The 15,762-nt window shown below is 41.0% G+C and overlaps 1 protein-coding gene across 1 annotated transcript in view; it reads right to left on the minus strand.

Moving 5' to 3' along the window:
* The window catches only part of URB1 (URB1 ribosome biogenesis factor), an 89,163-nt gene that overhangs the window by 52,515 nt on the left and 20,886 nt on the right, over positions 1 to 15,762 (minus strand). Inside the window, exons 10-17 of the mRNA XM_075910757.1 lie at positions 13,990 to 14,127; positions 12,938 to 13,111; positions 11,570 to 11,699; positions 9,560 to 9,682; positions 6,742 to 6,854; positions 5,391 to 5,510; positions 1,290 to 1,406; positions 640 to 778 (exon numbers count right to left, since the gene is read on the minus strand). Of these exons, the coding sequence (XP_075766872.1) occupies positions 640 to 778; positions 1,290 to 1,406; positions 5,391 to 5,510; positions 6,742 to 6,854; positions 9,560 to 9,682; positions 11,570 to 11,699; positions 12,938 to 13,111; positions 13,990 to 14,127 (1,054 nt within the window). The remainder of the gene's footprint in view (positions 1 to 639; positions 779 to 1,289; positions 1,407 to 5,390; positions 5,511 to 6,741; positions 6,855 to 9,559; positions 9,683 to 11,569; positions 11,700 to 12,937; positions 13,112 to 13,989; positions 14,128 to 15,762) is intronic.

Below are 15,762 nucleotides of genomic sequence, written 5' to 3' on the forward strand. Positions count from 1 at the left end.
GAGAGACAGCTGCTATACTCAAAATAAACAAACAAATAAATAAATAAAAAAGAATTGTTATATATGTCATGTGCATTCTCCTGAGCCCTGAATTCCCAAAGTGGAACTAGTACTCCCATGTCTGTTTGCTAGGCTAAATCCTGGCCCCAGAAGTCAGTAAGAATTTTGACTCTGCTGTCAATGGGACCAGGATTTGGCTCAAAGAGCACAAGGTACAAGATTCCAGCTGCCCATTGTGCAGGAGCACAAGAAGTGAGAGGGGCTTTAGTATGATCCTTGCCCCTTGCTCATGCTTGCAGGGGGAGCTGGTCCTGGCTCTGTGGTTTGAAAGGAAGCCAGACTGCAATAGATTTGACTTAGATTAAAAACTGATACTATGGGACAATTAAAGCAGATCAAAAGTAACATTTTACTTGCATTTTTAAAAGTGCAAAGCGACGTCACAGATTACCTTCCAATGTGAGAAGACATGTTGGTCGCTTTGTTTTTACTTACAGAACTGAATGCAATTAAAAGGCCTAACTCTCTACTTCCTTAATCTTTTGTATTCAAGATTTCCATGGGCATCAGTAGCAAGTTTGCCTGATTAACAGCAGCAAAATTATATGGAGCAGACATTATTTTGGGACCATCACATACCATCGATATGAGAGATGGGAATGCTGATACTATCAGAGTCTTGTTTAAACAAGTTGACTTGGAGCATACTGGCTTCTTGAACAAGATCTGCTGCTTTATCTGTATATGGATAGGGGTTTGTCACCAACTTCATTAAAATCTGCAAACCAAGATAAAAGTCAGTCACAGGACCACGAACAAGAACACTCATTGCAATTCTATATAGAACATGGTAGTTCTAGGGATACTAAGGGCTTGGGAATTTAACATCTGGAAAAGGCGAGCAGGGAAGGAAATGATTTCTTTAACAGATTAGATTTTATTGGAATTAGTTAATTTTGTCTGGGATTTTCAAAGGAGCCGAAAGGGCCAGATACCAAATAAATCTAACCTCTTTGGAAAATTCCATCTTTTATTAGAAGTCTTATTTACTCAAGGCAACGCTGCTCTGGTAACAATCTATCCTACGGGAAGTCAATTCCCCCAACCCTTCTTATCCACCCTCTCACCGAGGACAACAAATAGGAGTTCAGTGTGAAGGAATTAATCATTGCCTTTCTCAAAATTCATTCCCAATCCTTTGAAAGGATTTTCCTCAATAATAGCAAAGTAATTAGCTTCCCATTAATGTTATTCTTGACATTGTTTATCTTACTAATTTGAACAATTACCCTCTCCAAAAACTGAATCACTGCTTCCTTTGTGTCTTCAATTGTATTATCCAAGTGTGCCAGCCACAGTGCAAGTTCCTTCCATGTGTGCTCAAATACTCCACTGTCATGCAAAACCTAGCCAGAAAAGCATGTGAAAGAAATTAAATACTGTATATTTATAGTTTTTTATATAGCAGCATTAATTTTTATTTCTTTTATTAAAGTTGGAGTAGCAGCAGATTGCTGAACAGCAATATTGCCTCCCTCTAACTTTTAACAAAAGGGAACCAATTCTTACATATACCAAGATTGCTTTAAACTACCTTAGTCCACAAAAGGACCCCAAAATAGTTGCAAATATTATTTACTGCCACTTTACTTTGAAAAAGCTATGTAAAGTGACCTTGATGTAAATGAGAATTAGGCCCCAGATCTTTATTCATGCTGATCTCTTTTGCTGAAAGCAGACGTCTTCTCCTCCAAAACTTTTCCCAATACACCCATGATTTGCCTAACTTTATACAGCACTCAGATACAACTCGAATCTGTTCTTAGTCTTGTACTTATTGCCTTGGATCTATGTGTTTGAACCTCTGATCCTGCAAACAGCTACATATGCTATTATTGTTATAATAAACTAAGGATGTTAAATAACGAGTAATTTACTAGTCGAGTAGTGGACGGAATTTCCATCGACAACTCGACTAGTCGATAGGCACTTCCGCATTCCTCCTTTGGAATGTACAAGAGCCTCACTGGGGTTCTTGTACATTTCAAAGGAGGAATGCACAACTCTACCTGCAGCCCGGGGCCAGCAGGAAGTCCCGCCGACTCTAGGCTCCAAGAGGGCACTTTCGCTTTGAAATGCACAATTTGAACAATTACTCTCTCCAAAAACTGAATCATTGCTTCCTTTGTGTCTTCTATTGTATTATCCAAGTGTTCCAGCCACAGTGCAAGTTCCTTCCTATCTCGAGGGGGCTCTTGTGCATTTCAAAGTGGTAGCACCCTCGTGGAGCCTGGAGCCAGCGGGACTGCCCACTGGCCTCGAGGTGCACAGGCGTGATGGCTTTGAAATGTACCAGAGTCCCCAGCGGGGGCTCTTGTGCATTTCAAAGTGGAAGCACCCTCATGGAGCTAGGCTCCATGCTGCGTTGCTGCTTTAAAATGCCACATGGAGCCTGCAGTCAGCTGGGGACTTCCCACCTGACACTGGACTCTATGCACTTTGAAATGCTGCAAGGAGCCCGGAGGCAGATAGGGAGTCTCCAGCTGACACAAGGCTCCGTGTGGTGCTGCCACTTTGAAGTAACCCCTCCCTCCCCTCTTTTGCTACCTCTATCTAAGGGTATGTCTACACTACATGGCTCCATCGACGTAGCCATGTAGATGAGCTTTGTAGACATAGCAAAATGAAGCGGCGATTTAAATAATCGCCACTTCATTTACATCAAAATGGCTGCCGCGCTGTGCCGATCAGCTGTTTGTCGGCTCAGTGTGGTAGTCTGGACTTTCCGCAGTAGACATCGAAAGCCTTTATCAACCGCCCCGTTATGCCTCATGGGATGAGGTTTACCGGGGCAGTCGACAAAGGCTTTTGATGTCGACCGCGGAGTGTCCAGATACCGCACTGTGCTGACAAACAGCTGATTGGCACAGCACGGCAGCCATTTTGATGCAAATGAAGCAGCGATTATTTAAATCGCCACTTCAGTTTGCTATGTCTACAAAGCTCATCTACATGGCTTCATTGACAGAGCCCTGTAGTGTAGACATACCCTAATACAGGAAGCAAAGGTTGCGGGTGGGGGAGGGGAAGAACCGACTACTTGACCAGACTATCCGATAAGCATTTGCTTATCGGACAATTGACTAGTCCTTAACATCCTTATTACATACATGGGTAATCCAGCTGTACAATGTGAAACTACTCATATATGTAAAATTATTCATAAGGGCAACTGCAGAACATTGGTGTTTGTAACCCCAGGAAAGCAGGGATATGGCTAAACTGCAGCCTGTTTGCAATCTCACACCAGTATAAATCAGGAGTAATTTAGGCCAGTTTTCGTACTAATTAAACAATATTGGTTACTGGTGTAATCATTTTGGTAAAAACCACATCAGTAAAACACCTAATAGGGACATAGTTATGCCAGTGAGAAGATGGCCTCATACCAGTTTAAGTTATTCCCAGAAATTATGGGAAATAAACTATAAGGACAAGACTCTTTTACAACTGCATCCACACTATTGGGTTGTACCACTGTTATTAGACAGCGGCATCCCAGATAGTGAAAGCATACAAAACTGTGTAGACAAGTTCTAACTCCACCAAAGTCAACCAGTGTTAAATGAAATCAAATCAGACCTTTTGTGTTTAAAATAACAGCACAGGCAACCATGTAATAAATTAACTTACTGAAGTTACTGAAAAACAGAACACTATTATACCAAAAATCAAATAACAAGCTTCTCTATAGTTTTATGAGCTTTGTCTATTGCAAAATATATACTGAAAGCAGGTCTCTTTCAGGACTGTTTGTTCAGCTTTCACTCTGTGTACAACACCGGCAGATACAAAAATAGCATCTCTCATTATATGACTATTCATCCAAAAAATGATTCACTCTTAAATAATTAACTACTTCTGGTAGGTTCTCAAAAAAGAACTGTACTTTCAGCCCTCATGAAAAGAGGCAGGAACAGAATGTAAAATTCAAAAACGTGCCTGCAATTTATATTCCATCATCATATTGAAAAATAAAGCAAAAGAGACACATTAACATATTTTTAAAAAGATGAATTTTTGAAGCCCATCAGAACTGACACAACTGTCCTGATGTCACTGCTTATGTCTCCCTTTCAAAGAAAACAGAACAAACTGAAAGGAGAAAATGAATCAGGCATCCCACATCTCTGCTCAGCAACCTAATATACCACACACACAAAAGCATATTTAAAATTTAAAAGAAATAGTGTATAAGTACCCATCACCATTAAGGAGTGCATATTTTGGAACCAGGCTTTGCCTAGGCAGCTGTCAAGATTAACAACAACAGAAATACACCTGGTTCCTGAATTCTACCTCTGAACCAGATCCTGCAACATCTATGGCAGTTCTGTCATTGTGTTCTGTAAAAGAAGGTTCACTCACTTTAAGCCTCTGCAACATTTTGTACTGAACCTCCTTGTCCCAGATATGAGGTCCTGGCCCATCCAGAGGCCACTGGAAGTGTAAGGACCCTTAACTAGCTTTAATGGGCTCTGGATTGTAGCTTAAATCCTTAAAAATTCATCAGTGATCTTACATCTCACTTTGCTGACAGTGGCAGCCAATGCTAGTGCCAAGATGATACCAATATTGACAAGAGGAGCACACTGATAGATAACAGACCCATCACCATCTCAGTGGCTGACATGAGATATGCAACAGAATTTCTCAGGTAATTTCTCTGATAAAAACTGTTATTTCCATCTTTCAACATTCAACCTGTGGTTAAACCTGATAACAGCAATAACATGCCAGATTTAGCTTTTAAAATCCATATTATTTTGGATTATGAACAAAGTTACAACAGGGTCCAGTGGGCAAGGTCCTGGACTTGTGCTGGAGTCACTGAGGCTATGCATAAGCTTGCTACGTGGACCTCACTGCAAAGCCAGAACCTAGGAACACACAACATACTTTTTAAATTTAGGCTCCTAAAACAATATTGAGGCACCTCACTAGAAGTAGCCTGATTTTCAGAGGTTCCAAACTTCTGCAGCCACCACTAATTTGGGAATTGTGGGCACTCCGCATTTCTGAAAATCAGGCACCTTCTGTTTAGGTGCTAAAACGTAGATTTTTAAAATCGGTTTTAAAAGCTAAATAATATTCACTTCTAAATCAGACACTGGCCACTGGAACTCTCTCACGTGAGCAGAACAGGATGGTTATGAACCATACTCCACACAGGAGGGAGTGAACAGTTACAGTCAAATTAAATTACAGACGCTTTAAAATCAAAGTGCTACAAAAAATAACCTTAGTGTGGTCAATGTCAACCCACCGCAGTTGGCACAAACTATATAAATGCCTTTAGGTATGTAATGCCACAAAAAAAAAACACTTACCTTGATGATCAGTTGTTTTGTTGATGCTTTCAGCTGTGAATGTTTACTTGTTACAAACATTTTCATCAGTAAATAAAATACTGATCTTTCACCTTGAACCTTCTCTGCTTCTGAAACATCCTAAAAGAACAATGGCTTTAAATCCCCCTTATGTGATAACACTGGAGAGGAATAAGTTACACTGAGGCGGTAGGATAGCAAGAACTGTTTTGCAGGCCTCAACTTTTTTGGGCTCGCCAAATGGAAGTAGCATGATTTGAACAAACTTTCCAATGAGTGGGTGAGCAAGATGAGTATAACAGCCTTTGAGCGGTAGAAGGAGTGTATGTAACAGGAAAAACAACTAATAGAAAGGTCTAAGTAGAGCAGTCTTTTCACTACACCCTTTAACTTTCACCCCTCACCAATAATCCTGATGTCATAGTAATACTGACTCAAGGGGAAATAAAGCCACTCATCCCAGGGCTGAATTTAGCCCCCAAAGAACAAGAAATCTGTAGTTACCTCTGTTCTGACCGATGCCCATTTATTACAAATTGCACTACTTTACTGCTTATTCTATTTTTGTGACCAACCCAAGGTGAAAAACACAAAAGCTCTTTCCACCATTGTTGAATGTGGCCTTCTAACTTTTCCTCTAAGTACTTGTCTATACGAGTAGCGTGCAAAACAGAAAAATGACACTGCTGGTGAAACTGGCAAAGAATTAATTTTTGTGACAGTTTCAGAGAGCTTTCCTGATCCCACTTAAGTTCCTTCCCTGTCCTTTCTGGCTGTCTGAATACGATGGAGAATCTGCTATTACGGAGGGTTCCAACAAGGGCAGCCTTGAGTCACTTCTTTTCCACACTGCCAGCTTTCACAAGTTAGGTTCAGCTCCTTTCTCCACCCACCTATAGGAGGCGCTCTTCCTATATGTGCCTGTGGTAAGTGAGAAGAGAGGGGAGTCTGTGAAAGTCTCCATGTGCCAGAAACAAGGAGCCAATGAGGGTAAGGGTCTTCTCCAGCAGGTATTTGAAGTAGCACCTCAGCATCCTGCTTATCTGCTTTCCATCCCACAGTATACAGCAGATTCTCACTCTTGTCTCTGAGAGCAGCAGATTCTAGGATGCCCCTTCTCATTCTTCCTCTGAGGGGGAAATTTCTATTCTCACTGACCAAGGTACTAGACCATCACTTTGCATATCTGATGTGGAACCAACAATGCCTGTTTGCAACACAGAGGGGCTCTTACCAAATTCAGACAGCCACTGAAATGATACAACTAGCACTAAAAATGTGCAGCATCAGCAAAAAAGACAAGAGGGCAACTGGTAAAGGAAATGTGCAAGAACCTCTGGAATTCTCCTACCTGTACTCTGAACCAAGCGAATTTATTTGCTGGCAATTCCAGGGCCACTTTCAGTATGTGGTGCTGTAGAACAGGAGGGATCTCCTCTCGGAGACCTTTTTCAGTGACAATACCTGGGGTTAGAAAGCAGTTAGCAATTATATCACTTTGCATTTCTAGAGGAATTGTCATCCAAGGATCTCAGAGAGCTTCACAAACATTCAGTATTTATGCCTCAAATCACTCTTATGAAGCCAGGCAAGAAATGCATAGATTTTAAGAACAGAAGGAACCAGGATTAATATCCAGTCTGACATCTTGTGTAACACAATCCAAAGGACCCCACCCAGTTCACATGGTAGAAATTGCTATGCCCATCCTTGATAACATAGCCCCTCTGGTTATTATGCAGCAGCTCCGAACAGTAGTTTTACATTGCAAGTATAACAGAAAAGGTGCAGTTCACACTGGAATGGGAAATTTATTGAAGATCACCATGTGGGATTTGGCCTAGGTCAAATATACAATTCAGAAAGCTGCAGTAAGAGAAATCTAGAGTTGCCAGTTGCCCCTGAGTGTCATTTTCTTATTTGATATTACAAGAGACATATTCCTTATTTTGGGACATCATAGCCACAGACTATAACGGCAATGCCATAGTCTATTCCCTAATTTTACTTCAGCATAACTCAACTTTTCCAAGGGAACTCCGATCTATACTTGTTTCTCAAAAAAAACCCAGACATGCCAGTGTTTCAATGGGACATATTCCAAAATTAAGTGCACTCTAAGCACAATCTTAGCTTTTTTGGTAACTTGGTTTAAATCAATTATTTAAATCATCTTGAGCCCAGTTTCTGCTTCTGACACCTTACACAAGAGACTCTGCATTGGTGATTTTTAAAACTCTTCTGAATTACCTTGTCCTCTAAGAGGTGGCAATGTTGCAAATACAAAGAGTTCCAAAATAATTGTTTAGAGTGGGATTGTCACAGAGCCCTGAAGGCGTTAGGCAACCATATCTCATTGAAAGTCACTGGCAGTTGGGCACCTAATTCCCTCCCAGCTTTAGAACCCTACAAATATAAATATAAATGAAAAACACACCACAGACCATGAAATCTGGTCTTGTGTATTTTTACCCTAATGGGGGAGACGAGCATTTCTCAAACTGGGGGACTCGACCAAAAGAGAGGGGGTCTATCACGGTTATTGTACGGGGTGCACTATTGCCACACTTCCTTCTGCATTGCCTTCAGTGCTGGGTGGCCAAAGAATAACAACTGCAGTTGCAAAACCGTGAAATTTCAGACTTAAATATCTGAAATAATGAAATTTACTACTTTAAAATTCATACAAGCATGAAATTGACCAAAATGGCCTGTGAATTTGGTAGGGCACTAGCTATAAATTCCAGAGTTTTGCAAGAAAATCAACCTCAAGAAATAGATAAGAAATTCTTTTTTGGAATTTAAAAATAGGAGAGGAAGTGACAAAATAGATATGGAATTTTATATCTTTTTCCTGTTGTGACACTGGCAGATTATGTGTAAGCTCTTGCCAAGTCTGAAAGGATCAGCTGAACACTGACAAATTCATATGTGGAACCCAGACCCACTCACCGATATATTAATTATTGTTCAAGATAGGTGTTGTAACACTGTATTTAGACTCTGCAAAATGCTTGTAAGTTGCTGCACACATTAATCTGATTTATAATGTCTGTATCCCATGCTATAAATTAATATTAAAGTTTGGTTTAGGATTTTGAAAATGCCGGATATGAACTTGTGAGCCTCAGCAGGAACAGAGATTCCCCTGCCCAGCAAGGAGGACAATCCAGGCCACTGTAGGACAGAAACTTCAGGGAATGTTCCATCCACCCATGAAGAAGTTACATGCAGGAACACTTCTCTCATCACTTTAAACTCTGGGGGAGGAGCATATAAAGATGCTCATAAAGATGCTCTCAAGAAGAAATACTCTCTTTGCTATTTGGATTCTTACAGGGCTGGAGCTAAGAAACAAAAGCAGAGATCTCCAAGATCAACCTAGTTTAGCCCAAATGACATTAAGTGAACAGATGACTATATCTCTGTCACCTTTTGGAACCATACATCGTAACTCATTTGTGCTTATAAGCTGCCTGCTTTAACATGTAAATAACCCTCTCATTTCTTGCCCTTGTTAATAAATCATTAGTTTACTACAGGACTGGCTATCAGCTTTGTCTTTGATGCTAAATCTAAAGTACAAACTGATGTGGGTAAATGACTGGCCATGTGGGACTGGGAACAACCTCAGTATTTTATTTTTAGATAAGTGAATATCTATCACTGAGCCCAGACAGCTTGAGTGGCAAGATAAACTGGAGTGCCCAAGGATATGCCTGTGACTCCAATACAGTGATCCAGGAGTTCACACTTGTTACTGGGTTGGGGAAATCTAATTATAGAACACTGCACCAGTTGGCCCTGCATTTCTGACAGTCTGCCCAGAGGCTGGCATTCACAGTCATGAACCACTCCAGACACCAATGCCCCTGTAACTCTTAATATTTATAGTTTTATAGCTAAAACCTTGGGGTGGAGATCTTGTCATTTTACATTTGTTTGTAAAATGCCATGCCCGGCACATGCTGCAAAACTAAATGGTAATGTAATAGAGAGTTTAAAACAAGTTACTCTTTTGAGAACATTAAGTAGAAAAGTGATCAACCTCTTACTAAGTAGAAAAGTGATCAACCTCTTACTAAGTAGAAAAGTGATCAACCTCTCCTGCTGGAAGCTTTTGTGCTTTCATTAGTCAGCTGATAAACATTTAAATACCCTTAACATACCTTTTAGTAGCTTGCTGAAATCAAAGTTGCTCTGAGCTACCAAGTGGGGAACAGCCTTCTGACAAAGGCATATGACCTGAAGTAACACAGCTTTTAGGAGAGTGGTCTCTGCATCATCTGAGCCTGAACACAGACAGAGAATATATTCAGAATTAGTTTGTGCATTTCCTTTGTCTGAAGGAAAAGTAATCTCACAACACTGTAACGCAGTGACTTTCAGTGTATGGCTCTTGAGCTGCAAGTGGCTCTTTAAGGGGTCTCCAGTGGCTCTTTGCAGCACATGTTGTTAAAACACTGTGATTTAATTACTACTCAATCAGTATGTTTTTATTATCTTAGCAACCAATTAAGTTATCAACTTGCACTAAGTTATTAACGTATTTGCTGTGAGAGTAATACACATATACGAAACTAAATATTTCCCCTGTCATTCACACTCACTGTGGTTTTTTAGGTAATATTGATCATTAATTTGGTTCCTGAATCTCCAAATGTGAAGCCTTAGAAGGAGACTATTGAGTATCTATAAGACGTGCAGCAGGTACAACAGAAACACCATCACTCATGTACAGCAGTCATCCACTTTTAGGCAAATGGCATTTCAGCAGTCTAAACTATTTTTCTGATTTACTGACAGCTTCTATGATGCGACGCTGTATAAAGGCAAATTGTTGTACAACTGGTAGTGTAAGTAAATAAATAAAGATGGCCAACAAATTCTTTACAGCCTTTTTTACCCCATGTTGACCAGCATTTCCCAAAGTGTGAAACATTCCCCATTGCCTAAGCAGGTATGAAAACTGGATGAGAACAGACTCTTCAACTATCCTCCACACTCTCATCTTTTAAGTGTTAAAAAAAATGAAATCTCTTGCTGTAATGGCTGCAAAGAAAGCCATGAAATCATGACTTACAAGTAACTGATGCAGCAGAGCCTACCTAACTTGGTAGAGAGCCTGACACAACCCCTCTTTAGGCATGAACTGCCCTGTTTGTTTCAACAAGTGCTAAATCAGAGACTAATGATATAATACTGACACTTAAAATACCAATTGTTTCACTGCTCACAAAATTTGTATGAAAGGAGAGGAGGTTTTGTATAGCAAAGAGCTACACAAGTGTTTCTCCCAGCCTGGGACATGCCACCCTGACAGGGCACAAAGTAAGAATGTGTGCACAGAAAACACATTAAGACATGGAGGCCATTTAGCAATACTTGGCTGGACTGCAGGGGGCAAGACTAGTTTCAATTTCCTGTAGAAGGACTCAGTTTTAAAAGAGTTTGTTTGTAGATAAGTTTGCACAAATGAAGTAATACTTCACGATTACCTACAGACACCAAATTTTGCATAAACAATCCTGCCACTAAAATTAGCTGAATGCACTACTTTTTACACTGGAATATGCTGGGTGAAAGGTTTAAACAATTATTTTTGTTTTTCACTGGAAAAAAATCATGACTATTATGATTAGAGCCCATCAAAAATATTTGCTAACAAAATTAAAATCGAGTTGCCTATTCAACTGTCATTTTAGTGCAAAGAAAATTGTTATTACAAATCACAAAGTAATTCAAATTAATTACAAAAAGAGTAATGGAAGCTTTACAAGTTTCTGATTCAAATTTACTATGTATGTTAATTATTCAATAAAATGAATAAAGGTTTGAAGATGAAATCCTATAAATTTAAAACTGTTCTCTTACTTTTCTTTAGCAAGCACATTAATAAAAAAATCTATGACATCTATATCGTTTCTTGAACTTTCCTAGAAGAGTAACTTATGCAAAATGACTTTACCTAGTCAACAATGGGCCACACCTGCTAGTATGTAATATTCTTCTGTTTGTCTGATTAGCCTACCAAAGGACCAAACTGACTGAATATCAAATACTAAGGATAAAATCCAGGATCCGGTGAAACAGTGGCAAAACTTCCTTTAACTTCAGTGGGGCTAGGATTTCACTGTTTATATACATTTTGGATATAATGCCTACAAATATTTTCCTACCGTGCTGTTCATCTGTTTCAGTGATCTCAGTCATTTCCTCCTCAATGGCTCTCTCCCCAGCCTGTTGTGCTCTCTGTTGTTTTAGAAGTGACTGCCAGACTGCCACTATGCTGTTCATATCGGGTAAAAGCTAAGGCAGAATATACATGAGAAAAAAAACAACAACAGCTTTTCAGTGCTGGACAATGCTGCAAATATTCCTAATGCACTGACAAGGACAATTGCTTATATTATGCAGTTTGAATGCAAACTAAAATCACATTTTTATTTTCAGTTGTGCAGAGCATAACCATAGGAAAAAATCATATCAAAACCCAATATGAAATGTTACCAGGTTTTAAGCACTTTTTGGCTGTCTAGATTTCAACATAATAGACATTTTCAAACTAAAGGCCAGTTTCTGCTATTGGTTACTTGGATGTAAATCTGGATGAACTTCAATGACTACAACTGACTTTAAGAGAGACCAGAATTTGGTACCAAATTACAAAAAAGCTGCTCTTAATTTTAATAGGAAAAACTTAAAAAACAACAAATAGTCTAGTAGCACCTTAAAATCTAACAAAACATGTAGATGGTAACATGAGAAGTGGGCTGTGCCCTCGAACGCTCATGACACCATCTACATGTTTTGTTAGTCTTTAACGTGCTACTAGACTATTTGTTGTTTTTTAAGTTTTTTCTGTTACAGACTAACTCGGCTACCCCTCTGAAGCTTAATTTTAATAGTTTTCCTCCATACTAGCACACTAGCTGCCAATGTTATGAATTCATCTTAGAACAGAATTTTATTGGCTGACCATTTTTATTAGCTGCCATGCACTACTACATACAGCACTGATTATTAACATTTAATAAAAATGACTATAAAATGCAGGTTGGACCTTGCTGGTCCAGCACCCTCGAGACCTGACCAGTCCCAAAGGAGGGAGTTTGCTGGACCAAAGAAGGTTGGTCCCTCTGTTGACAGACACAGCTCTGGGCTCTCATGGGATCTGTCAGCAAATCACCAGGCTCCTCTGCCTCTGGGCTACCGGGCTTCCAGCTCCTCAGCCAGCCCTGGAGCCACTGGTGCTCCATGCCCAGCCACAGGCCTGCCAGCACTCCCAGACCCCAGGGTGCCAGGACTCTGCTGTCCCGAGCCAGGGCTCTCTGGTCCGGGGGTTCTCTGGTCGTGATGCATCTGGGACCACGGTTGCTGCCAGACCAGAGAGGTTCAACCTGTACCTAGGAACTTCCATCTGGTTGGATCCCAGGATACAATAAATCAAGGGCAGGGTGCCTGAGCACACTGGTGCAGTTATCTAGTGCAAATGGATAATTCTAGGCCCACGCTGGGTTTTTTTTATATCTTCTTCTATTTTGCACCTTGCTAAGGGCTTCTCTGTACAGTTGGACAAATTCCTGCATCATCAGTGGAGTGTAGATTTCTGACTTCTGCCATATTTCCTCATTCAAACAGTGTTCAATATTTTTCAGGGATCTTCTCAAAATAGTTGTCATAAGGGACAAGATGGTGTGTTTCACTGTTTTGCTGGGTAACTAAAAGAAAGAGAGGCTGAATTAACAACATTACAGTGCTTGTTCCCTATGCATTGTAATCAAACCACAGGTTGAACCTCTATAATCCAGACTTCCCTCCTCCAGTAACATCTATGGTCCTGCACAGGTGGGTGCTCCAACACTGGACCACTCACAGGGAAAAGGTGGGGGCCCCATGCTCGGCAACTCCTCCCTGCCCTCCTAGAGCACCGCAAATCACTGATTTGTGGCATTCAAGCTCAGGGAGGGAGAGGGAGAACCAGGGACGTGCGTTTGGGGGAAGTGGCTTGGGGCTGTGGAGTCCTGTGGCTAGGGCCTGGAAGTGCAGGCCACGGGGCTCTGCAGCCACCTGCCTCCTCTCCCAAGTGCCCCCACACCTCTGCTCTGTCAATGCCAGCCCCTCTGCTGCCGCCATGGTGCAACCACACAGCCAGCAGCAGCAGAGGGGCTGGCATTGACCTCCCGGGTCCAGCAAATGCCATGGTTCGGGACAGGTCAGATCCCAAGTCTGCTGGACCGGGTATGTTCAACCTGTATTTTTCCTGAACTATATGTTGAAACTTTAAACAAGATCATTTTTTCTTAAAATGTGGGTTGTTAGAGAGAGACACTGGGTTCTCACTACAAGCAGTAGAAGAAACACCAGCCCTTACAGCCAGCAAGCATTCGCACAGCTGTGGCTTACAAGGAGAAGCAACAGGCAGGGAGACTTAAAACACATGTTTAAGTGCTTTCTCAAATCGGGGTCACTATTTGAACCACTGCTCATAAAATTTGATAATTTATTTTAAAAATTACTTGGCTGATCATCTTTCACACCCTTAACCCTAAGGAGGCTGTTTGGGAAAAGCCACATTGAGACAAGAAAATGCTCTTACATTTAATCCTTGGGTGAACATAGCTTTATTGCACACCACAGGAACTGTTGTTACCATCACCATAGAAAGCAATCTAGGGAGCGGAATAAACTCTGTAGTTTTAAAGGAGTTGGAAATCTCTGGTTGAGCCTCATAGACCTGAAATGAAAATACAAGACTGGTGTAATCATGCAGATGGCAGCCAATACTACAGAACACATTACAAACTAGAGATATTAAATATCGGTTAACTAAACAGTCGAGTAACCTCATGATTTCTTATCGGTTAGTCAACTATTCTATAGTCCCCAGGGGCAGCAGTGCAGGGTGCCTCGTGGGAACTAGTCCACAAGGGGAGCCAGTTTAAAAACTAGCTCCTCTTGTGGACAGGCTGCCTGTTGCCCTGTGCTGCTGTCTCTGACACAGAGGCAGAGACAGCAGTGCGGGGTGGCAGCAGCCTCTGTCTGGAGGGAGGGTCTAAGCTCCCAGACCCAGCGCGAACCAGAATTGAGCCAGGCTGCCTGCCCGCCTGGCTCCTAATACACTTTAAATGCAGAGCCACAGCGGAGGTAGGTCCTGGACCTGGTGTGAACCATTACTAAGCCGGGCTGCTGACCAGCCTACTAAAAAATTCACTGGTTTGGGGGCGGGAGGGAGGAGGAAATGAGCAGGGCTCGCCGAGCCGCTGAGAGCCTCGCTCGCCAACCACGCTGTCCGGCATTCTGCGCATGCACAGATCGCCAGAACCCGGCTCTTCTGGGTTGTAATCTACTCACCATGGGCGGGTAGATTACATAGATTGTCGAGCCCTGGAAATGAGTGTAGTCTATAGCATTAACCTATAAGCTTTTGCTTATGGGTTAATCAGTTAATCGACTATACTATTACATCCCAATATCATTTGTCAGAGATAACTAACAGTACTAAATGTGAGATTCCAAGCAATGACAAGCTCACTCAAAAGTTAACAATAGAGCATACACACTTAAAACACAGTCATTCTACAATGATGATTGCTAATGAGTAGTAGTACATCCTACAGAGCATACACCAACTTTACGTTCAGTTGTATAGGAAACCCGCAGAAAAATTGTCAATTATCCTCGAAAGCCCTGTTCTATAAACCACTCAGCTATTTTTAAGATAAAAAAAAGACAGAGGCATATACAAAAAGGACAAAAGGATTCACTAGCCGTGTGCTGTTGTGTCTTGAAAACCCAAATCCTCATTGGCATTTTTTTAACAGACTGTTATGCCAACTTCTTCTTTCCCAATTTAGCTACATGTTTATACCTCTTTCTACTCCCAGAATGGCCTTTTACCAAATGTTGTTCTCACTTACTTCACATCTACCCTTCTCAAAGATGCCATGGCTCCGAGCTACAGCTCATTTTACTCAGCATCCACATAAAACAGGATGCTATTTTTTCTTTACCATCTTCAACATTTATTTTACAGCAACCTGTCTCATCTTTCCTAACATAACATCAATTGCTGAATGTGTTTCAGAACCCTTACATCCTTCCTTCCTGTGTAAGTCATTTAAACCACAAAAGTTTAACTTTTTGTAGTTGGGCCTTTGGATCTGGTTTGATTTTTAAAATCATTTAGTTATTTAAAGTAAGTGTCTTGCTGCCTTTTAGTGAAGGGACTAAGCAGTATATGTGCACAGCTGGGAACACACTACATCTTCATCCATAAAAGCCTCAACTAAGGCACAGTCTCCTCTAACACCAAACTACAGTTTCTTTCAAATAAGAGGCCAGATCCCCAGCTGATGTAAATCAATGTAGA

Source organism: Pelodiscus sinensis, chromosome 1 (genome assembly GCF_049634645.1).
Source record: "Pelodiscus sinensis isolate JC-2024 chromosome 1, ASM4963464v1, whole genome shotgun sequence".
Taxonomy (NCBI): Eukaryota; Metazoa; Chordata; order Testudines; family Trionychidae; genus Pelodiscus; species Pelodiscus sinensis.